Source organism: Cyclopterus lumpus, chromosome 7 (assembly GCF_009769545.1).
Source record: "Cyclopterus lumpus isolate fCycLum1 chromosome 7, fCycLum1.pri, whole genome shotgun sequence".
Taxonomy (NCBI): domain Eukaryota; kingdom Metazoa; phylum Chordata; class Actinopteri; order Perciformes; family Cyclopteridae; genus Cyclopterus; species Cyclopterus lumpus.
In genome coordinates, this window is record NC_046972.1 from 9,922,296 (window position 1) to 9,948,066 (window position 25,771).

Genomic DNA, 25,771 nt, shown 5'->3' on the forward strand with positions numbered 1-25,771 from the left:
GCACTCCAACTCGACAAAGAATACTGCACTGTTGAGATGAGCAGCTCATCGAATGAAAAGGCCTTGACAAACAGAAGGAAGAGGATGAAGAGAGGAGGCCGGACAGAGACTCGTCCGCTGACACAGACCAACAGCTTTAAGTGAGTCCGACTAATGGAGAAGAAAATAGAAGAATCATGAGCCTCTTATCTCTCTACTAATCAGAGCCAGAACAGCAAAACTAAAAGAGAGATAACGGGGAGGAAAAAGATGGAGCGAAAGAAAAAGGAGAGCATAGAAAGGCTGGAGGGTTTCTATAATCCTCATCCTTCCCAATCACAACCAAGACCCCTTCTTACTGTTATCAGCATTCCTAAGTACTTCCCATCATAAGCAAGCTAACTCCTTTGCTATGCTACCTTTCTCCTGGGCGGCTCTCTATCTGCAATCTAGTCAGACAGCTCTATTTAGCGTGTCCATCCTTACAGGGCCAACATTCTTTCCCTCCTCATGCCCACCAGTACTTTGGACTCCAGTTGGGTTTTGATCTATTTTTGGCCCTCCGCTGCCTCTCATCAGTTCTTCTCATCTCATCCTCGCTCGGCGGCCTCTGCAGAATCCTAATGAGCAGAGAAAACTTGTGATTCTTCCTTCAGTGCCCTCAGCAAGCATGCCGCCACGCTGTCTTATCTTACATCTACATAGACACCGTCACTGAGCTTAAACATACGTGGAACCATCAGGCACACCTACAGAGAGGAGACAGTTGAGTTTGTTTTTTTAATGATCGTGAGCTCTTCATTTTATGGAGCTGTTAACATCTTTAAAGGGCTAGCACAGACTTGTGCTGGGGCGTGGGCATGAGCTTTGATATTGTGATCATGTGGCTGTGATAACTGTGGAGCTGGATTGGAGGCAAATGCTTAGAAAATGACTTTAATCCTTAAGCAAGGCTCTGATCTGGGGCAGAAAGGCAAAGCCCTCAACAGCCTAGAAAGAGTGGAAGGCTTTAAGCAGAGAGTTTAGGGAGTCTACAAGGTGGTGCCATTATGAGGTTAGTTGGTGCCTGGTAACATTATACTCACAATCAAAATGTATCTTAAATTATCTATCAGGAGGTGGCGGATTCAAGGACCAGGGTTTTAGAAATACATTTCCATGAACATTGTTATTTTATATAAAAATATTTGAACAATATAATCTGTTCAACATTGGTATCTGGTAAAGTAACGCCAACAGAATGAGAAAAAAAACTAGGCACTAAATTGCAGTAACGTGACATGAGAGAAGCAGCATGAATAACAAACACTGCAGGACAGCCACAAAGGTGTATGTCGTGTCACAGCTTCAAGAGAGGAACTTTGGACATCTTGCTTGTGTTGTTTGCACTGCATGATCACCATTCAATTTTCTCTTTCATAGTCATGGGGCCATTTCTTACTACAACATATTTACCTTCCATTCACTGAACAGCTGCATACCTCTAAATTAACCACTCAAAAGTGGACATTTAGAGTGGACAATACATTAGATGGGATTCCTTCAAAGACACTCATGTTTAATCTTTTCTCGAGGCAGACTTGTGGTATTATTACAATGATGCTTCAATTTGTCAGAATGTTCAATGTAGAGAAAGGATTGTATTAAGATAGCTCCATCTGAATACTACACCTTGAGTCATTATGAGTCAGTGACACCAAGGCGAGGGCTGACTTAACATTAATTTCTTCTGCAATACCTGCTTTTGAAATTGATTCCTGATGGAAAATGTAACTTTCTTTAAAAATACGTTGATGCCGTATTTATCTTCAGAAACTCCAAACCATATCAACAATGACAGTGTGTGCAGCAGATGTACTAAATAGCAAGAAGAGGCCAACAGTCAATGAATCAATGATACTCTTTGGCATCACTGTGTGGGGCATAAGACACCCTGAGCAATATCGGCAAGCTAAGCTTAATGTAAGTCAATTTTGTATGTGTGTGTGTGTGTGTGTGTGTCCTGACAAAGATCAATTGTCTGTGAGCCAATAGACTTTATTCCTCCTCTGTTTTACCCGCCACAGAGAGAAGCCTATCCATCCATCCACTCAGGTCAGATATGCAAAGGCAAAACATTGATTGCATTACAAGCTGCAGAATTATAGAACAATATAAAGTTGAGGGTTTTGGCGATCTATCAGTGGATTTTGGAGCATCCAAAGTTTATGTCAATAGTCTGATTATGGATTGTGGAACGAGAGCCAAGATGTTGTTTGGTGATCTAAATGATTTAAACTCTAATATAAGCAACTTAGTGCGTTGGATCTAGATACACACAGACATCAATCTCTGGGATATTCTTGCAATAACAATATATAATAGGAGGGAACATAGAGACAGCCACATACCCTCAACATGATGCAACTATTTTTTACTGTGATTAAGAATGCAATTTGAGATCAAAATATCCTTCAAAACATTAGGACTTTTCTACAGCAGTTAACTCATGAACTGACCGGTACGTTTAAAGTCTGACTATAAACCCATCACCTCCTTTCAGTTTCAATTGGGAAGGTAAAGAGAAATATCTCCAGGTATCTCCATCAGAACGACTTCAGCATGGTAATGATTGGCCAGGATACTGGTCCTTACATGTTCATACATGTTTAAGTTAGCTTTCCAGTGGTCAGAAAACCCATACTGATAGGTTTACTTATGAGAAAGATAAATGTATCTTTAGGTGGCCAATATGAGTCAACTTTGAGTCCCCCTGTCTCCTGAATGTTTGGTCATTCTGTCAATCAATCCACTATCTATGATAGATACTTATGTAGGTTAAGATGTAGGGAAAATGTCATTCAAATCAAAAGAGTTGAGGTCAGAAAGTGATGAATATCTGACTGAATGCCCCAGTTGTCAAACCAAACCCTCCTCTTGCTAGAGGAGTAAGACCAAAAGGTTAGGAGTAACTGACAGAGGGGGAAGCGTCTCGCTCTCCCACTCAACTTCCTTTTGAACTTTGGCTGAACTCTCCTTGTTTGGATGGGAAATACATACAAAGCCTCTTCACTCGAGAGAGATGGAGTGCCATGACGACTTCTCGACTGACAGCAGCTGGCGGTACCTGTCTCTTTGGTATGTCTTAGATAAGAACCAACTTCTAAAATACAAATACGACTTGCCACAACATTTTAGAGGCTTCTTTCTGTAAGATACATTTTCATGGCTTGATGTTAAAGCAAGTAATGTTCAGCTTCATGAATCTTGGTCTGCAACCAAGGAAATGCAACAATAGTTCAGGTATAGTCTCGCAAAGCCGGGTCTAGGCCATCTCCACAGCGCTGTGTCAGCACTAAAGCAAGGTCTGGCTCCACACATTATAATTCCGGTATAGGGAGAAAAAAAAGCTCCGGCTTGTTTGTATTTCTTTAACCCAATTATAATCTTATTGGGTGGCACAAAGCACAGGAAGCAGCAACAGTGCCCTTGCAAAATAGATGAGAATGCCACCTGAGATATGCGGCCAATGGAAGACTACATCAGGTGAGTCATGGTTTACAAGTTTGCAAATCCAAAAACCTAGAAAGCTCAAATGTGACCTCTGCATTTAACCCAACCTAAGCATTTAGGAGCAGTGAGCTGCTGTAAAGTAAAACTGTCTTGCTAAAGGACACGCTGACGTGCAAACAGTAGGAGCCGGGATTCAAACTGCCAACCTTCTAGTTAAAGGACCACACACTATCCACTGAGCCACAGCCACCCCAGGCAGCATAAAGGGAAATAAAATTAAGAAAGCAAGAAAACAATATCAGCAATAAAGTAAAAATGTCCATTGTCTCAAATATATCATTAATGACTGAGAACATAAAAGAAACGTGAACACATTTCCATCTTTTTCAGTCGGCCTGGGGGCTTGTAAATGATGGAGGAAAAGGAGAAGGTTAGAGGCTTCCTTTAGGTGAATGCCTACACAAGAAACATTTGGTAGAGCGACTCTTCTGCTCCTTTTCCCCTGCGCATTGATCGGGCATCTGCCGAGCTACCTACTGATAAAAGATTCAATGAGCCCTAAACAGGCACGGTGACGCATTGAACACTTTCTAATGACTGGGACATCACATCCTCAGTTTGGAGGTCATGTGGTCCGCAGTTAAGGGTCATGTGGGCTCAATGATGCATCGATCCTAAACTAACACCCTTGCTTGTTGAGTCTTTGAGGCCATTCATTGCATGCATCACAATATGCTGCCTCGCACCAGTAGTTCAGATAATCAATGGGAGTTGAATACAATTAACATTGCAGAGAGACGGACGGTTGCTTTCAAGACATCATCTAATATCTTTTTACTTACCATTTAATGTTTTCATTACATAATAAAATGACAGCAAACTACAGAGTCGGTGATTGCAGTAATATCCTGATCAATACAATGAAAGATGATGACAGGACAGATCCTGTCATCATCTTGTGTTGGGCAAATACAGTTTTCCATCTGCCAACGTGACTACTTAGACCCAGTATTTATTTATTTTAAGCAACTAAAGCAGTTTGAATGAACATTAAAAAGAAACATTAAAAGTGTTTGCAACTCAGGAGAAACATTTGTGTTAATAACCAGGACTGTGAGAGATCTGTAAGTGCTTTACTTTAGTGGAGATGAGAAATGTTGCTTTGGCTTGCTAATGGAGGTCTCACGTAATGATGCAATATACTCATTGCACACCTGCAATTTGATTGACTGTTAGCCACCTGTTTTTGCTGGTACAATAAGTAAACATTAATTATTGATTGCCTGTTAATAACTGAACCATAAGTGAGAGTCACAGGTTCCTCCGGAGTCATCCGTGCAGGGTCTGAAGGTAAGTTGTTTCCTCACCTGGCCATTACATTTTGTTTGCCTCTTCTGAAATCTATGTAGAACGCTTTAGAATATTAAACAGTGGTAACAGACAGTAGAAATATGGCATTTATCATGGAACCTAATCCCTGACTAGTTCTAACATAGGATTTGCTTTTTAGTTTTTTGCCCTGAAATTTTTCCCTGCTACAGCCAACATTGACTCTGTATTTGGTGGCAAGTGCTAATTTCATTCCCTGCCTCCTTGTAAGTAATGGTAACCTTCACTTTTAGACACAATTGTTCCCAAAAGGGTTCTTCCTGAAGGGCTGATGTTATACACAGAACCCCCTGTAGAGCCCTTCTTGGAATAAATCTTTCACAAAATAATAATTAAAAGAGGAGGAAATTACAGAAAGAGGCAGAAAAGAGTAGAAATATGTAGTTTAGCTTTGACCCACTTGTATTTTGAGGTAAATCTATATTTGTGCATGTCAGCATGACATGACAGTTTTACACTTTAGGTATGTACAATTTAATAACTAATAATTAAGCAGCATCCAAATTAAGCAGTTCGGTGTTTCCAATTTACTATGACAAGCATGTTTCTCTAGCAATGTAGTTAGGATAACATTTCCACTACTTTCAGTCAACACTGTTCACTGTGTGGTCATATTCTGATGGAACAAACACTGCAGATAACCTGATACTGCAGGAAAGTCTACGGTTAAATGCACCAGCAGATACAATTGGACTTTCAAGTCATTCTTCATACTAGGTAATAGGAGCAGAAAGGCAAAATATTTGGTTTATGACACGTGAAAACTCTAATGAGGGAGAGAATGAAGTCTCCCCAAACAGACATTGTGTACGTGAGAAAATAGCACCCTTGGCAGAATTTTCACACACACACACACACACACACACAGTGTGTATCCGTCTGTTTACGTCTATTAGCATAAGTAATGCTTCCTCTCCTTCAGCATGATGCCAGGGTTGTGATGACACACACATCTGCTCTCCAGCACCCTCATCCCTCCCACTCTCTGCCCACTCCACCCACAGTGCCAGTCCTTTTCACATGTCAGCCTCATACTGGCTCTGCCTTTGCTACCCACCGGTGGCTTCATCCAATTTGTCAGGGTTGGCATGAGCATGGCTCAAGATGCCTCCCTCTCTTCTCCGTCACACGACCCGTCCCCATCATGCGGCTCTGAGGCGGCCCCGTCTGTGCCAGTGGGCATTACAGTACCTGAGGACGGGTCCCACCTGCCCCCACTGTGACATTCAGGCTTGCCCAATCCTCCTCTCCAACTCAGCAGGCACCAGCTGGCTGGACAGCCTGCATGCTGATAGATGGACAATTGTAGGCTGAACGATAACTCAAATTCACAACAGCCAGGCCTGACTAACGGACTTCAACAAACAGCATTATGTCTGTGTATGCTGATTGTTGATGTGATAATTAGAAGAGAGAACGGGAGGTAAGATGACAAGGACTAGATAAGAAAGAAAAGCGGCTTTGTGAATCTGTGCCTTTGACAATTTATGCTTTTTGTCAATATTTTTTATCTTCCAAACAAAGGACATATTGCATTATGGGTACGCTCCGGGGATCTCGAAGTAGAACATCTCTCAAACTTAGCTTTAATCTATCATGTGGAAACTTTGAAGCAGGCCTTACCTAGGCAGATGTTGGAAAGGTGATGAAACAGTGAAGGAATTCTCTTCTTAGTCATGACACATCTTGTTTCAACAAACATACTTTTCATCCAAAATGAAATCAAGCAATCTCTAACTTTCTTGAGGCATTTGCTATCTTCTTTGTTACTTTAACTCAGCTAGCTAAAGCAACTTGTGATCAAACCTTGTGTTGCATTGCAATAACAATGATGATGTAATGTGTCTGACCTCTGGCTCTCTGTCACTAGCAGCACTGACAGCAGCCCATTTGGTGTCCAATGTGATCACAGCTAAAGAGAGAGAGTGACACAATTCTTAAAGACATCAGGCCTAAAATATGACCAAGAAAGTTTTACCAGACATATACTATCCTAAAAGCTTTCTTATAACCTTTTAACTCAATAATGACTGATTTAAAGCCAACGCCACCCGTAGCTGTGTCTACGGTGTATAATGTAAAGTGTCTTTGAGTATCTTGAAAAGCACTATATAAATTAAATGGATTATTATTATTATTATTATTAAAGCCAACCTGTGCAGTGTCTATATTAAAGAAAGGGCAAACTCAACAACATCAACATGATTTCAGGGTCAGCATGTCAAATACAAATTGTGGGAGGTGGAGGTGAGTGTGTACGACTTGAATAGCTACGTTAGTGTCTGCTGTGCATCAGTACCACTACACTCCCACTGATCCTTGTCTTTAAACATTGATTGTCATTGGTTTAGCCAAAGACCATAACAGCCTGTACCCTGTTCCAAGAGCAATCTCTCAGACATATTTTTGAAACACCCTTGCAGCTCCCTTTACTGGTCCTTGTGAGCTGGTGGAAGCCGTTTGACACATGAGTGAAGGCTATACAGAATCACTGATCCGAAGTCCCACTCTATTAGCTCCTAAACGGTTGCATTGGGATGTGGGTGAGGAGAAATCCGACCCAGTGCAAAGCAATGCCTCTGCAGAGCTATGCAGTAATTCTATTTGGCTGTACCTACACCCAAAATACCTGAATCATCTTGGGTTGCACACACCATGTACCCCCCAGCTAATATCTAAAAATAACACTCTGTTGTAGAAATAGAAAAAGATGAGCATTGCTCTGCATACAAATGAATAAACAGTTAGTTAGTAGTTAATTTATGGTACAGTGATATGCTGTGACGTAAATCGAACATTTGCATTTCATGCTTAGTAATGTTTCTTTTGATGTCCCACAGGGATAACATAATTATTAAGCCAAACAATCAAATAAAGTCCTTTTTTGAAAACATAATACCACAAATACTAGTTTGTGAACACTCTACTGTGAGACCTCCAGATAAATAAAGTGTAAGGATGACGTCAAGCGTTACACCATCTCCACAGAGAGCCACAGCTCTTTGTAATGATCAAACACTACAGCAGCAGCCTCGCAGAAATGGAACACAGGACAGAAATAGGCAAAACTCACAGCATTTCAATCTAATACTTCCAGAAATGTGAGATGACCAGAGATAATGTCATGTCATCATTGCTACTGCCACAGCCGATCGTCTGACTGCACCTCGTTGTGAATAATTGCAGAGAGAAGCATAGGAAGCCCCAAAGAGGACCCCCTCCCCCCCGGTCTCCGTCACATCAAATCGTTCAAAAACCACTAGGGGGGCTCTGTGTCTGACGAGTGCACGCTTTCCTCATCTCCTATCTCAGGCTATTAGGAGCCATTCTCTGGGGCAACAGAGCAGACCTATCAACTTCAGCTGTGCAGATTTCTACACCGGAGTCTATCCGATGGAGTTGCAGTATAGACAGGATACAGCTTGTCTTATTTCTCATGACATTTGCTTTATAATCACTATCACTTGCAACAACACAGTTAAGAATGATTCTCGCCCAACATTTTCTGGAGGAACAATTTTGTTCTAATATGAGCTGGGCCCTGTGGCAAACATGAAATGAAGGCCATCTGGAGAATAATGGGGGTCTTAGTGGATGCAGTATAAAAACAATGGTGCCCACCACCTACCACCACCCACTAATGAAGCTTTCCATCAAATAAAGGAGAGTTTGAATCATTGTTCACAGTAGTCTATCCACATGGTGCACAATCCATTGCACTGGACGATCACCGTCATGGAGCTACAGAATATAGCAGATCTCTTAGAAATGTCTTTCCGTTTGAAAAGTACAATTTATGCTGTGTTAAAGCACTTTGTACCCTCTCTCTGGCTCTCTACTTCCACAGTGTTGCATGAAACAGCTCAGCATTTGCGCTTCATGGCATGTGAATATGTGCAATGTCACCGATTACCGAGCACACTCGCCATCTGCCGCCGTGCACGAGAGCGCTGTTAGCATCAGTTTCCAGGAAAAGCAAGCTGAAGGACAGAGGGCAACAGTGATTTACATACCAGAGAGACACTCAAACTCATTAATGCAAAATGAGACCAACCCAAAACACCAAATATGCACTACAGACCTGACCTACCCAAATGCTAGCAAGGGCATCACATTGTCTATTCAGGTAGAGAATATACAATACGTTTGTGTGTGGTAGTACGGGTGCAAGTTAATTAGTATTTGAATTGAAGTGTCAACAAAGCCACTGTGAGGGTGTCAAGGCCTGATGATAGCTGATGTATGGAAAACACTTTCCCCCTCTGCTCAATGTGTGTGTGTGTGTGTGTGTGTGTGTGTGTGTGTGTGTGTGTGCGTGTGTGTCAGCACTGTGAACACACACATAAGAGGCAGCACATGATGTATGAACAATATATGACGTGGTCATCAATCTAATTCGCAAGGTTCTTTCACTCACTTGAAGACTACGTGTGGATGTAAATGAATGACCTTTAAGCATATGGTTACAGACTGCATCACTCATCATTAACATGCTTTATAGGCAAGTAATTACTACCTTCAACCACATGTTCGGGTTTCAGCCTTATTAATTATACCGACATGGGTCCTTCAATTTGAAATATAACCTTATGTGCGTGGCAATTCCTTCTAAACTCGGGATTCATTAGGAAAGTTACTGCAGTCGACGCCAGCAGAAAAGCTAAAAGGAAATTTTCCAACGGCGATTGCAGCATTCATAATTTGTGTTGCACTTTACAAGACTGCTTTGATGAGTAACCATCTGTTGGGCAACTTAGTCAAATAAATGTCCATAAAACGTGCCATAAACAAGAAACCTGAAGAGGACGATCATTTTGCCTCACACAAGTCATTAAGTTTCTCATTGCCATATACAGAGAAGCACTCAAATGTCATCTCCATCTAAAAAAACACTAATGGGATGTGGTGCCATTTTCACAGCTTGAGATAATTCATTGCAGCCTTTATGACTGCATTAGCCCCGTTATATGGTTCATGTCTTTTTGTTTCTTTGTTTTTCAGTCACCCGCTGGCATTCTACACCTAATGCCTCTCTGAGTGGCAGCAGCCTTACACCTATCCCTCTTCATCAAATCAATGAAAGGGGCGTGAACAAGGCTATGAAGGTAATGGCATCTTGCAAAAAGTCAGGTTTTCCAGACACCTTCGAAGCAGACAAAAGACAGCAGAAAATGCATTTCTTGGCAAAACCTGTAATCTCTGTGAACATATTCTCCACTTCAATGACTCTGGGATTTTGACAGGATAACAACTTAACCATAAAATAAGACAAAGGTGGAAATGATATTTTGCCCTGGGACTTGATGCAGCAAAGGCAGAGATCAAATGTTCAGTGGTTTGGCATATGGAGATGTGTTCAGAAAGTTAAGCATTTAAATGAAATGCACAGCATGAATCACCAACATGTTTTCATGTATCAAATATTTGAGGTAGTCATATAATATTATATTTCCAGGGCCCTTGGTGTGTATTCATAATCATGAGTGCAGTATAATGTAAAAACACTCAAATAAGCACTCTTAAAGAGAAGTGACCTTTGAAGCAACACTGGAAAAATTCATACTAGAGACTGCTTTTTGCATACATTATTCTAATTGAAGAGGGTAGAACATTATATGAGAGCCTGTTGACATTTTCCAATAGCTGAGATAGAAAAGTCTCTTTCCAAATTATGCAAATCCGGTCTTTATTTCATATATTTAAGTTAGGAATTAATGGTGAGTCTAAAACAGTTGTATTTATTTTATATTAACTTTGAAATTAAATGTTAAAAGCAGTTTAGCAGACAGATAGTAGCACTGAGATGCTGTAGGTGTTCAAGAACCGAGTTGTGGAACAATATTGATCACTATATGTTCCATGTACAGTAGCAGTTAGTAAGAGCTGTATATACATATCATGATCGTGTTCGTGGGAATTAGGAGTTCAATTCACATGTGTTGGTGTGTCCCCGTGTGGACACTGCACACTGCAGGAATACAAATGTCTGAACTCTTCTAGATGTCGATGAAGCCTTTACTGTGCAAGTAGTGTGACTCTAATATACTGACAACTGAATGTTAATGTTGTACACAGAATGATGTAGCCACAGTAAGCAGAGATGATCTGAACGCACGCATTTACATTAAAATCACAGAGCAGAGCAATTCCACTCAAATGCCATGTTACCTGAGTTGAAATACCAAGGAAGCCGATGCTTGGAACAGGCAGTGTGTAAAACAGTGGGTCATTGGACATTTCTGTAGCAGTTTCACAGTTGTCTGGTACTTACTTTTACAGGGAGGAGGCAGATATTTGCTGCTCCTCTCCTGTTGTACAGTGCCAATGGGTTCTGACACAGCTGATGGAGAAAGCCTCTCACTTTCACTTTCAAAGCCCTGTATTGATGAATGGCCGGCCATCACGATAGTGCATTGACATGGAGACTGCAGGTTGGGCTAGTTTGAGAGGTGTGAGCTGTCCTACCTTAAGGGGCTTGTGAAATAGAGGTGAAACAAAATGATGACACCCAACACGACATGCTGTGCAGATGCTTGTATAGAGAACTTGCACCTTTTTTCCATTCAGTTCAAGCCCTGGCTAATATTATTAAAAGCATGAGTAGTCTTGTCGTGTCTACTTTGCTCGGCTCTTCGACTCTAATGGAGATACGCAAATAGCCTCCCGATATTCTTAATCCTGTTTAATATCTAGTGTCAATGACCAAGGAGCCTTTTCGTGACCAAAATTACAGAACAACACACAAGTATCGTCTCAGTAGCATTTTAACATGCAGAGCTTGTCTGCTCATTAATGATGACACAGCAAATCCTCCAAGCCAAATGATATAATAGGCCTAACTCATTATTAAATTCCTGGATAACCTTAAAGATTCATATATTTTTGTATTCTTAATTATCACAAATGATTATCCAGACAGGTTCAGATAGAAATGCATGCCCTTTGTATTGACGCAGTAATATACACCACGTGATAACATTGAGTGTAAAATAACTTGTGTTTTGATTCATTGTGGCCACAGGCCTACTTATATTGTATTACACTCTGCATTTACCAACAAAAACTGAATAGAATACAAAGAAAAAACTACCAGCACAAAAGTTTGCTCTGGGTTGTTTGTGCCATATTTCATCAAGGTGACCAGAATGGATCTAGCGTGCTAAATTGTGGTTTGACGATGAGTCACACAAAAACCGGAGACTGACGATTGAAGAGTCTTTCCACATGTATCCACCTTTATTAAATTGGCCGAACTTTTCATTTTAAATCTGCAATTTGAATAAAAAGCTTCATGTCCACTCCACCCATTGCTGAAAACTTGAAACTCAAATGATGTATGGCAGTGCTAGAATGGGTTCCTCAGTCATTCTTTCAAATTCCATAGAGGAACCTAACGTCACATTCTCTCCCAGACACAAAGAGAAAATGAAAATGGCACAGGCATACCTTGTGAGCCAGTTTCATGGCCGCTCAGCATTTCTCTATATAAGCAGCCCCATAGTGCCACAGCAAAGCTAAATCTAATTCCAGGGGCAAGCTCATGAACTACCACATGAGGATAGTAGTGAGCTCAGAGGACAGACAAGGTGTCAAATGTGTGAGAGAGAAAGAGATGTGGAGGCTGGATATTGTGTGTGTCTTTTAGAAACAAGCATATGCGATGGACCGCCAGAGAATATACAATAATACACAAAGTACTGCCATTTATTCCTAACTTTTGCACTTTCTTGGATGAATGTAACATGCACATGAAAACCCCCAGGCAGTAGAAATGCAATCAAGGTAAGACAGCCTGCTAGCAAGGTTAGTGCTGCTGGTAGTGAAGTGCCAGGTAGCACCCCCAGCACAGCTTCCCTCGGGACTCCCACTCTGCCGGCTGTGCAAGGAACTAGCGACCCTTAGCACACACCTCCCTTCCCAACACAGCCCCTGGTAATAAATTACCTATTCCCCCTATCCCCAGCTGTTTCTATTATACACCCCAGGCTTGTAAAGAACAGAGGAGCAGAGAAAAGGGGTTGAAACCGACAGTGAGAGGTGGGCGTGAAGCGAAGAACAAAAAAAAAGACTTATTGACATAAACACAATGACAGTGGGAAGATATATAGGCCAAAAAAAGGCAGGAATCAGCAACCATTAGCTTCAGTAGCAATAGGACGTGTGTGTATATCACACACTGGAGCACTGAATTTCTAGACAACTATGCCTGATAAATTCCATCTTCAGAGAGATTTACAGATACGTCTCAGCCTTTAATGAGTATCAACATTTGAAGAATGGAGCTCTCTACAGCCTTTGTGCTGTAGATGTGGTTTGTGTGTGAGTTTTATGAATCTTCTCGAGAGATGAAAATGATTCCACAACTGAACATGCACATCTCAGGCATCATTTCAGCTGAGCAGAGAAGCAGCTACAAGGGACAATGACATCAGTGCTCAAACCCTCCCAGAGGAATGCTTGTCGTCACTCACACTGACACACACACTGCTGTGGAAACAGCAGGGGTGTGAGTGTGCAGGAAGGTTAAAGGGATACTGCAAGGTACACACACACACACACACACAAGCAGAAAGAAAGAACTGTAAAACAAAGCGACAGGGGCAGTTCATTGAAAACAATGCTGACACATGACCAAACTCTTCCGGGCTGGCTGTGTAAGGCAGCCTCTGCATTCATCTTTTACTCTTTAAAAATAAAACCACTACAGAGGTCAACTGAGGACTATATGACTCTCTGTCATGTGAAGGGAGAGTTAGCCTATACATTTTCCTTGTGAATGTAAGAGAGGAAATAGAGCAGACCTTTTATTGAGCTTGATCTCAGAAGTCTCTGACAGATATGTGGTTTCAAAGCCAAGCGCTGCCAAAGCCAAGATGGAACGTATCCTATCGGACAGCTCACTGTACCAGCTGACTGCTATGGAAACAGCGAGAGTGTAAGAGTATGTGTGTGCCAGAAGCTGAAAGGACATGACAGCACGGGCACACATGCTAATCCAGCCACCCGTGCTCATGTACACAAACACAAAACCACACATCAGTTACCTATCCACATGTCAAACTGAGTTTTTAAAAAGTTGAAAAAGGGCAAACAGAGCAGCTGGAGCACACAAGACATACAGACAGATACAGATACACACACATACACAGCATTCTACGTACTGGGCAGCCATTCAAACAGCGCTCGGTAACAGTAACCCACAGCAACCCTAAAACCAGCCCCCTTTTCCCTTCCTCCTCAAGAGACACAGATCCATTGCCCAGTTAAAGGAGCGGCGAATGAACTAGCAGACTGAGTGCCCGAGAGTGAAAAGAGGTTGTAACTTTACCCACTCTGCCCTCACCAAAGAGCAGCACTACCCCCCTTCTTAAAGGTTCCGGAGGTTAATTATTCAACATGAGAGAGGATTTGTTGGAGAACTGAGAGTGGACACAAGCCACCAGAAACCCCTCACCTCTTTTGTTTAACTCATCCACTCACTTGCTGACTTTCAATGCACTTACTCCCGTGGACACATGAGGAGGCATGAGCGGAGTCTTTCTCAACTCACTTTCTCATCCATTACGTGTTACGCACACACACAGCGAGATCATACACAGCGGCATCAGAGTGGACACATCCTTCTCCACATGTTCACAGCTTCTCAGCACACAGTCTCAGTCTACTCACTTCGAGCGACTCTCCTACCGTTGTGGTTTTGCTGCAGGGTCTCGAGCGTGCTGGCAGAGTCGCTCGCCCCCAGTTCGGCCAGTCTGCGGCTGGTGGCGCTCAGCTCTGACCGCAGGTTGGTCACTTCCTGGCTGGCGGACTGAATGGCCCCATCGATGCGCTGAGCCAACTGCTTGTTGTCATCCATCATTTTCAGGATTTTTGCCTGAGGAGGAGAGGGGAATCCAGACAAGGTGTCATGCTGACAAGTTGTACATCTCCTGTGAAGTAAGGTGTCCTCAAATTAATCCTTCCTCTTTCTCCTTTTCTGTCTGTTCTCCCTCCCTTTTTATAAGAAAGCCAAGTGAAATCCTCAAAGCAGTGTGTCCTTTAAAGAGAGGCATCCAGCTCAGGAGAAATGTGTATCTTTGGAGATGGTGTATGTGTGGTGTGAGTGTCAGTGTGAGCGCATGCCTGTGTGTGTGACTGAGAGTTCGGTAACAGCATGAGTGTGTGTGTGTATGTGTGTGTATGTGTGTTAGAGAGCCAGCATTGCCCCTGTGAAATGTGCTCCCTGCAGCTGACTGTTGAAAGGACACAGAGCATTGAGAGATGACAAGCACCTTTTTAAATGGACTGTACCATTTGCAGAGAAATTTGAGGGGGGGCTGGAGTGAGCTAAACCATATAAGCACATGGAAGTCAGAGGTCCTCAGCACAGCTGTCTTCAGGAGATAATGCTAGAAGGTTCAGGGATTGTGTGTTTGACTGAACTGAAGCACAAGATGTTTAGCTAAGCCTGTGAACACTGACTTCAGTGAAACACTGCAGCCTGTCCTCTTTTCCTTTCTGTGTACACTGCATGCACATCCCTCCATGAACTCATTGACAAAGGGAAGGAAGTCATTAGTTTGACAAAGAAGCAGTTGTGGACAGAAAACAATAATAGTTATGCAAACAAAGCTGTCTTCACAGTATCACAGCGAGGCATTTTCTCCTGCAAACCAATGTCATTTTTTCTATGCCTTAACAATTTCATTAAAACGTTACATTTTGGTTTCCATTGTAAACACAAGAATGTTAAAAGATTAGTTGCTTGATCAGTCGCAAACAAAACTAACCAAAGACAAACTTTTGCTTGGTCCCGCCTCTCAAATGGGAGGATTTGCTGCCTTTATGGGTTTTATATAATTAGTAATCAAATATCTTTGGGTATCTTTAGATTATCTTTCTTTTTTAATTGTGGGCTGTGGAAATTGTGCTTTTTTCTAATGTTATGGACTAAACGACTATAACAAATATTCCTCATGATAAATAACAAATAATGGATTGTTGCAGCCCAGATTATAATGATCAAAACTAAAAGAGGCTCATTATTGTACGAAGGATGCTTGGGGTAGTTCAATGTATATATATATATATTTACATTTTTTAATCTTGGAATTTGGCATTTGAGCACACTTGCTATAGTTTGCAAATAAGAATTACACATTTTTTCATTTATAATAGTTTTTATTAATAATTATTTTCACACCAATATCCATAGAACTGTAGTAGTGACAAGTACCAAGAGTTGTGTCGAGTCGAACAATTGTGTGGAAATGAGGCGTGAGGGAGGGCAGGCGGCTTGAGCCCAGGACTCCTGGACACACAATACTGCTCCATCCCTGAATGCTCTCGGTAGCCAATCTCACAGCCCAGGAAAGATGTTTGGACAGTAGACTCTTAATTGTTGGCTGTAAAAATAAGCACTTATAATTAAATACTCTGTATGGTTGTCTTTGAGGAAACTGCTCAATCCGACATTTCTCAGCTATAATCTGACATTTGACTGTCAAAGCATGCCCACTCAGTCAGCAGTACAGCTGTGCCGTTATCGGGGGGGGTTTCAGGGCTCATTGAAGTGAGACCCCAACCCATCCCGCATGTGGTAAGCACAGATCGGCCACCACACTGCACAGGGCAGCGAGCAACCGCTGTGTGCTGCTGCCATTAAGTGTGTGTGAGCTTAATATTGAAGTCCACACTGTGGTCTCAAATAAAACCCAACTGACTGTCCGCTACAGTATGTAAGCAAGAGGATGGGGAACAAAACACACACAGACACATGCAGGCACACGCACCCACACACACACACACACACGCACACACAAACACACACTTCATCCATCTGCACAGACACACGTCACCCCTCCTGCTCAGTAAATGAACATCGTGTTGTTATTTATAGACGACCCTGCTGCTGCATATGATACATTAGTCACAGGGAAGGGCAAGCACAGACACACGCATACTGTACACTCATTCTCTCTCACACACACACACACACACACACACACACACAAACACTAGGGGACTAATAATCCCAAAGTCACTTGATGTTCATTAATGAAATGCATCTCTTGTCGTCAGGTGTCATAAAAGTCTATTGGTCCCTTCTGGGTAATTAAGATGCTGTGGTATCTCAGTGTGTAAGTGGATTTGTTTTTATCCATCTATATATCTCATCTCCTACCCTTTCAGTCTTTTCTCAAGAGTATGTATCCTGATAGTGAACCTGCAAACTGTATGTTGGTATACACATTCACCTCAGGCCGCCCCCAAAAAGAGTTGTTTTGGTGGCGTCATTGACTAAAGAGCCATGCAGGAGCAACAGCATGGCAGACTGTAAACTTGACAAACTTCCCAAACTAATGCGATGGCGGTAGAGAAGGATAATGGAAACAGACAGCAGCATGAGGCCTGAGACAGCGTGAGGCAGGGAAGCGTGGTTCGAGTCTGTTTGGCGGCTTTGATGCCCTCAGCCTCAGTGATGACTGGCAAGTCAGCTGAAGTACTTTTGACCCAGTCAATGGTAGATCCTTCTCTACTGCTAGTCCAGCGTGATTGACTCCTCAGCTGACAGCGCTGTCAGCAGCCTGGAAGCAGAGACGCTCCGTGGTGCCCGTGAATTGTAAAAGTGAACTAAGTCGAGGACGAGATCTGATGTTTCGGCATCACAGATGATGAACAAAGGCATTGAAACGTGGGTCTTTGTGGTAAAACATGAGACTCGTGCCAGGAGGTACGTTCATATTTGTAAGTAAGATGTAAAATTCATCAGCGATAATGCTGAGTGTTTATGAAAAAATATATATCTATAAGAGCAGAAAGCCAAATGGAACGGCAGCTAAACGATGAAAAACATAATCACAGAAGTGGTTTTGGAGTTGTTTATTTGTTGTTTGCTGATTTATTGCGAGTTCAGCTCCAAACATGTGAACAGGAGTTGAACATGTGACTCATGTCTGTCCCTTGGGGTCTTGACCCACTGGCATACTGAAGGTCAGTAATTAGTGAGTGTGCTGGGGTTTGGATTAGCATATGAATGTAGACACAACAGTGGGGCTCAGTGCTGTGCAGCCATCATTCTTTTTTGGGGCCTCTTGCAGCCACGTCGCCGCATTCAACTTGAGTCATGCAAAAAAGTTGCAGCGCTGAGGTCTGTGTACAGTAGTTTTTTAAGCCTTGCTTATTTCATTTTTTACTTACAGGGGTGCAATTTTGTTGCTAAGCAATAACAGTCAAGACTCACAAGTATTCACTGGAATGGTATCTGTTGCCTGGCAACAATAGAAACAGAATCCAGCTGCAGTGAGGGGAAAAAGGAACGCTCCAGAAAATGTATATATATATTTCATTGGTACAAAGTGTTTGCTTATCCAATGCATGTGTTTGTGTTGTCATGTAAAAAGCATTATGTGCAAAAACTATCACACCCTAAAAATACAGAAATATAGAAATATTGTCATTTGCCCAAAGAAAAATAGTATAGTTTATGTATTGTTTTAATGTATTGTATTCATAGTTTGGCTTACAGCTGTCGGGGTAGCTGCTGTGCAGAACATCTCATTCCAATGTAAAGATACCTGCACCACAATCTAAATTTAGCAATTCAGACTATGCCTCTGCAATGAAGAACGTATTGCCTGCAACAAAATCAGCTGCTCATTGAAAGCATCTGGAAAGGCCAGCCAATGAGGTGGAAAGGGTGCTGTGATGGGGGGGGGGCCATGCTCATGTGCATTCGTGGGTTGCTTGTTTTGCTATATTTTTAATGTCTCCAGAGGAGTAGGGAAATTGTTTTTTGTAACTGAATGCTATCTTGATCTCTTATCAAGATCATCTTATCTTAGGGGAAAACGAGGCTCAGCCAAAAAGTCTCTCTCTGCACATTCTGAAGACAGTGCCCACAAATAAACACACACATTGAGGAAAAGAGACATAGAAAGAGCCACAGATAGTAGAGATGTTTCAATAATGTATACGTCTAACATCTTGTCACGAAAAGGAAAGAAGCCAAAATGGATTTATTGGATTTAACATAAATTCTACAGCTATGGTTCATTCTATAAAGTTCTAATACTGAAGCAAGTCTGTTGTGGTAACTTGAGGTGAACACTTGAGCTAGTCTGGTAAGGAAGAGAAGAGCAACTTTAAAAAGGAGTTTGTAACCAAAGGCTTTACTGATAGACGAGACAGATGATTTGCCACACTAATTTATGTCAGTTTCTTAAAAACTGTTTTTCATACCAATCAATAAAAGAGTGCACTCTCTCAATTATGTATAAAGGATTCTTTCTGCTTTGAGGGAGCAGACAAGTAACTGTCAAACCAAGACAAAGAAGACGCAAGTCTTGGAAAAACCCAGAATTATGCTCACTGAACTAATCAGTTTATTTTCAACCCTCCCCTTCCTTCCTTGTTTGAACTATCTGAAAATGGATAATACTGAGCAGCTGGAGAATAAGAGAGAGACGGCTCTGTGCAGCGGCAACTGTCTGCCCAACCCCAAGGGATTATACAGACAGTTGTGTAAGTAACAGGTCACCATTCTGACACAGACCGAGCACTGCTGAATTGTCCACGCGTTTGTGAAGGACATATTTCTGTTCCTCATCTCTGAAGGGAAACAAAGTTAAGCACTAGTTGGTGAACATGGTGGAGCCTTTAGCAGCTTAAGAGCCAGATGTTTGTTTCCACCAAGCTAAAGGGAAAGTGAATATTAAGAGTCCAAGTTCAAATTAATGCTATTGTGGATCTGCTGTTGGCTACACGTTCACCCTAACAACGTTACAAAGATGATAATGTGTCTGTGCTGTTTAATTCCTACTGCATGGGTCATCTTTGAATCCAGGCGTTGATTCTGAATCCTTTCAAATCACTTACTGAATCTAATCAGCTTTTGTTTTCAAAGTTTTGACAACTAACTCACATGCAGTCAGCTCAACACAAACTGTTAACCGCACATTTGTGTTTCTTTCTCTATAAAGATCTTTGGTATGTATTCTATCTGTGGTGAAAAGACAAAAATAAAGTGTAACAAAATAAAATAAAAAGATCTTTGGTTCAGTGCTTACACCAGCTTGCAGAGAACATCTTCAAGACCTTTGTCTACTTTAATTTTGGCCTTTAGTCAAAGTAGTAAATATTCTATTAGTTATGGACAGCTGCAAAGTTAGTCAAAGCTTTGATTGTCTTGATTACATCAGCTGGTGGTAAAATAAAAGTCATTGAACTTGATCCAAGATGGGACAAGTTATTGGAAATCAAAGCTATTCAGCGGCTAAAACTGACTTTAAAGTCTTAATAACTCAGTTAATAGTGCTTTATTATTCGGTGCCATTAAACAAAATCTAAATATAACAAAAAAATATATCTACTGGTTTTCTAAACACAAAAGATCCAATTTATCTGTCAGGACATAGCTTTATTTCTCTAAAGCACAACTTTTTACTCCATGTTTTTATTCGTTCCATATTTTTCTTTCCCAAAGTCTGTAATTATAATTACCTCGCTGAGATGAGCAACTCATGTCGGGCAGCCAACATGCTCCCAGCGAATAGATTGTCAATGCCTCTGCTGTCCTTGCCACCGTCAGCACTGTCGGCTAAGAAATAAAATATACACAGCCCAGTAAACAGAATGGAAAACGTATCAGTTTTTGTCAACAAACTGTTTGACAAGGGTGTGAAGTTTCACGTTGGCGAATGTGTTATTGGAATAGCCTGTCCTGTATCCTCATCCCAACTCTCCCAATTTCTCTAATCTCTTGTTCCATTCACACTAAGCTCTTGCTCACATTCTCAACACGAGGCAGATCCAGAAAGCGATGGCAAACAGTTTTTGGGCACGCCAATCTGCCAAATGAAACCTGGCTCTGTGGAAAGGGCGAAAGGCTAATCTCAGACATGAACAGGTTTGCAGGCTTTGATGGGGAATTAAGATACACATTCCTTTTTAGGGAGACAAACAAGGAACAAAGATCTCACGCAGGTTTATAGGCAAAATAGAAAACCGCTTCTACGACTGAACCTGGTTGAGTGATATGAACGATCTCCTTCCACTGAAGATGGTGACGGTTGTGATTGTGTTACAAATGGAAGCACATGCTGTGCCCAATAAAAAGTACATGTAGCAGGGGCGCCCCGGTAGATCACCTGGTAGAGCAAGCAGCCCATGTATTAAAGCTGAATCCTTAAAGCAGCGGCGCAAGTTAGAATACAACCCGCAAGCCCCATGCCGCCCCCTCTCAATCTCCATTTCTAGGAACGTCGTATCTAAAAAAATGCATAAAAAAGTTTCAGGATGACAGCATGTTTACAATAATACAAAAATATGTTTCGTTGTCAACCAACAAACAAGACAAATATTAGATATTTGATGTATTATAATAACACCAAGAGATATCGTCTTGAATACACATAAAGAGTCGAGAGCAGCCCGTCCTCAAATTCACCTTTATTCAAATATATGATGGAACAAATAAATCTCCTGCACATTGTTTTCTCTACTTACAGCAACAGGTATTTAGTGATAACGTCGTGGTACACAGACCTTCTTCAGGTTATTTAACAACGGTTCATGTAAGTTTCATCAATATGCAGGTCATCTGTTGAGTGTCATTCTATCATAATGTCTGTATTAAACCTACTCCAGGCTATATAAGCCAGTTGCAGACGCACCATAAATAAAGAGCAAAGAGAAGCTACAGAAACCCCGAAGACTCACAAAAAAAAAAAAAAGAAGTGTCAATGTGTCAGATTCATATTTACTCTTCCTTTAAGTAAGAATACCCAATATTAAACAGACTCTGGTTGAGATGGGGAACCAAAAATACTTGATTTGAAACCCCTACTTAATATACTCAAGTAGAGGACGATGACTAAGCAATCTGGTGAATCAGATAATTCAACCAACTCAATATTCAACCTCATAAAATGCAGTATCAGAATAAAATCTCATTAGCCTGATGAGTATGTTTTTACCACCTTTTGTGAATGTGTTCAAAGATGACTTTAGTTAAGACTACGCAGTCACTGAGAAATGACTGAGGCTTAGTTCTATTACAGCGTTTCTTTTCATATCCACACACAGATGTTTGCAAAACAGCAAGAACAAAAAAGGCTTTTCAAAGACCAAATGCTGGAGACGGCTGAACAAAGATTTAAAATGCAGTTCACGACTGCTGTTAAAATGAGCCCTAAACAATGTCATTGGTTGGTGGCATGAAGAGCTCACAGATGGTCCATTTTTCCCACTGAAAGGGAGTGTGTGGTTGCACGTCTGATGCCGTTAGTGTTCTCGGAGCTGAAATCCCTGCGTAGGTGTGTGCGGTTTCACTTTAGAGTGGTTAATTGCGTGCGTGTATGTATGCATCTCTGTCTTGTGCAAGTGGAGAGAATAATTGTGGTTCTCAGGTTGAGGGGCAGCTCCCGTCTCCTCTGCTCAGTATTCAGCAGTCGTCATCACTGTGACGAGGATTGAGAGAAGCTCTGTTTACGTGCTGTAGGGGGGCTGGTGCTGGACAGCTTGATGCATGATTTCAAAACCACTTTCCTTCAAAAAAAAAAAAAAGGCACAGCACATGGATGACAAAAATGGAATTGAAAAAGTACCAATAAATAGATTCTTACTTTTAATTGTAAGAATATGAGAGGAAGAGGTGTTGTACTACTGAGACAACCAAATACACAGCAGCATATTTCAAAAGGTAATTTGTTGAGAAGAGATGAATTATCCTTTGCATTTATTTTTACCTGTGTACTTAATCAGACTTGTAGTTACCAAAAAGCAATAATGTTTATTTTTCTGGAGTGACAGTGCCCCCTACATTATTTTTCTCCTAGGGTCATGTCTGTTTGGTACTTCTGACAATGTCGGGACCATAATTTCAGTGCAATATCGGTATGGGTGAGGAATAAAGACAGTTTGTTATCACTTCACTTCCAGCAGTCTAAAAGGCTTTTAATCAGCTTGTGGGCCTAAGATGTGAGGCGGGCTGCCACAGTCTAGGTTATTAATGAGAAACACTGATATTCATTTCTGGATTCAGCTCGGTGCCAATGAGTTGATCTAGTGGAGCAGCCCAAACTTCATTTTGTAAATTAATGCAATTTATATCAATACCAAATTATGTTTACACTTGATTAATTTGCAACATAATTAAGTAGACACCCATTTCATTATGATTATAGAGAAGAAACAATAATCATCTTCAGGAATGGGGAGAGCAGCCTCTAAAACACAATGGGAATCATCTCTTCCATTATTTGTAGTTTTCAAAATATGCAGCTCTTTGCAAATGAAATCATTACCTCCGGTATTAAATTAGCGTTGAGGGCTTACCAACGGCATAATTGCTGATTATGGGAATAATGGGAGATGGAAACACTTTGTGATTACAACCAGAGCCAAGGAGGATAAGCCAAAATCAGCACCTGTGTTGTAGGAGGTGAAGTGTGTATGCATTGTTGTATTTCCTAAAGTTTCTGCTCCATGTTTTCGACACCAACATTGGTAGGACTGTACACTTGGAAGTTAAATACACACATATACAAAGCAAACTTCATTATACTGGTAACTGAACATGACTGATCTATATGACACTATTATCAGCCTGAAGTTTTTTTGTAAATACATCATTTAGATATTATTTTGATTGTCAGTAAGAGAAGTAGAATTTTCATAATGGAGGAAAAGTTGTTTGTTCGGGAACATTAGCAATAAAAGAAAAAGCACCTTGTTTGTATATAGTGTTTTTATTAGGACAAGCCACTAACAAAACACACACACACACACACACACAATATTGTGCCGTCATGGATTCGAGTGAATCTCTTTTATGCAAACAAAGCACAGTAATGACTCCACAGGCTCAAATACTGCACTGAGCAAATGGTGGCAAACACATTAATGTACACGTTTTGTTTTGCCAGCTGTCCCTATAAAAAGGTTACCGGTACTTACAAATGTATCCTGTTCAAATCTAAAAGTAATTACTCCTGTCTTTGCCTTGCCAGATAAAAGGTCACCGCTGTTTGACCCCGAGCTGACAGAGCAGCACACGGCCCAACATCCTCCAGCACTCTGCAGCTGGGTTTGGACAGCGGATGAAGGTAGTGAAAGATAAGCTCAAAAGTGTGATGAAAAAAAAAGAATATTGCAGAGACTAATCTGAGTTTTGCCACCAGGGAGATGAAGCACCAGTGTTTGAGGATGCCTTGCAGCTGTTACCAGTCCAGTCCAGAGTTCTGCATGGTTGGGATTAGCTTGCTAGCCGTGTATTAAAATATGATTGAACTCAGTGAGCACAGTGTGCACCGCTGTGAAGTCAATTATAATGGGAAACGTAGAGTCTTAAATAAGTGAAGTAAGTAGCGGCGCGAGGTGAGGTAAATAATAACATGTCAGTCATTCAGCTCACCTGCTGTGTGTATGAGTGTTGGCGTCCCTCATGTGGCTCTCCAGCAATGTCACAAGAGTCAAACGATATTTTTAAAAAGCTGAGGACCTTGGTGACACTCAAAAACTGTAGCATCTGAGGATCATGTCATGGAAACTAATCTGTGGTGATATTTTATTGATCTCTTTTTGCTTGCCTCCTCATCCACCGGGCTTCTGTTACTTCGGTTCAGAGGGTCCTCCACTCCCCTTGCTGATTAAACCCACCTCCAGCCCAAATTCAGGAATAGAAAAGTCATTTTCTTACAAATTAATCTAATTAAATAATGTGCTATAGATTGACCTTAATGAAACCGATTCATTTACCTGTTGGCATGCAGAGAAACAGACATGTTTTCTCTCTGACACACACAAACCTGCATTCAGAGGGACGGATAAAAGAGTAGTCTGTCACCAGATTTTTTATTACGGATTAATACACTGATAGATACAAAGTAATCATAAATTGACTAATTATATATATATATATATATATATATATATATATATATATATATATAATTAAAATCGACACAATTTGACAATCAGTAATTATATTTCCTTAATCCTTAAACGATAATGCAATATTTGTTTTAAGTTAAATGAAATCTCACAGCTAGTTTTTATGCCATGCCTCAACACATCCTCCATTGCACTTGAATATAGTGTGCATAGTTCCCACAACTCTACTTAATTCATATCAGTGGGACAAGACTCACAGGTGGATCTGCATGAGAGGTCTGGCGGAAGAATTAACATGATTGATGGCCTTTCTCACTGTTATTTACGACGCGTGTTAAGGGCAGATAGAAGGTAACTCGTGGGAGCATCCCAAAGAGAAAATACAAAATCAAAAGATAGCTACAGTGTAATTAACTGAGGGGAGAGAGAGTCAGCGTAAAAGAAACAGAACTGGAATCCTATACTTGTCAATACAAGTGTGGCTACGGGCAAACAGTACATGGTAGAGAAATATGTTCTCCTTGTAAATGTTGACAGCGGGAAAAAAACTTGAATAAGAAAAAAGAAATTACGTGTACGAGACATTTCAGTTTTTCCAAAAAGACAGAAAAGGGACAGGAAGTGTTCTCTGCACGGCAAGTCAGTGAATTATCAATATTCAACAACACTCACAGCCCAGATCAATGGAGTGCTGCTGAAATATTCAAGCCATTCTTGCTCTAAACTGAATGCGTACCCTCTGCAAATGTAATGAATATTTCATGACAGTGACACACATTCTGACATCAGAGCGCTTTGTCGTTCTTTTGCTTTTTTCTGGCGAAACTTGGAGAAAAATTGTCGGCATCATTTAGTGCTGAAGCAGAATGTCATAGTTCAAGGTGAATGATAAGTGAAAAGCAGAAATAATAAGTTGTGTTTATGTCAAGAGTATAAATGTCAGTCAGGACACTTTACCATCTCCTTTGTCAGTATTGATCCAAATATATTTCAATATGTCATGTCAAATCCCATCATCTGTCAATCTGATGGGGTTCTA

At 41.1% G+C, this 25,771-nt stretch overlaps 1 protein-coding gene across 5 annotated transcripts in view; it reads right to left on the reverse strand.

Moving 5' to 3' along the window:
- kazna (kazrin, periplakin interacting protein a) overlaps positions 1-15,106 on the reverse strand; it is a 101,480-nt gene extending 86,374 nt beyond the window's left edge. For 3 of the 5 annotated variants that reach the window (XM_034536202.1, XM_034536199.1, XM_034536201.1), the window contains exon 1: positions 14,548-15,106. In XM_034536202.1, the coding sequence (XP_034392093.1) occupies positions 14,548-14,719 (172 nt within the window). In that variant the 5' untranslated portion in view covers positions 14,720-15,106. Of the gene's footprint in view, positions 1-14,529 lie in introns of all 5 variants that reach the window. The other 2 variants (XM_034536200.1, XM_034536198.1) reach the window with 1 other exon arrangement.
- Between the last annotated feature and the right edge of the window lie 10,665 nt (positions 15,107-25,771).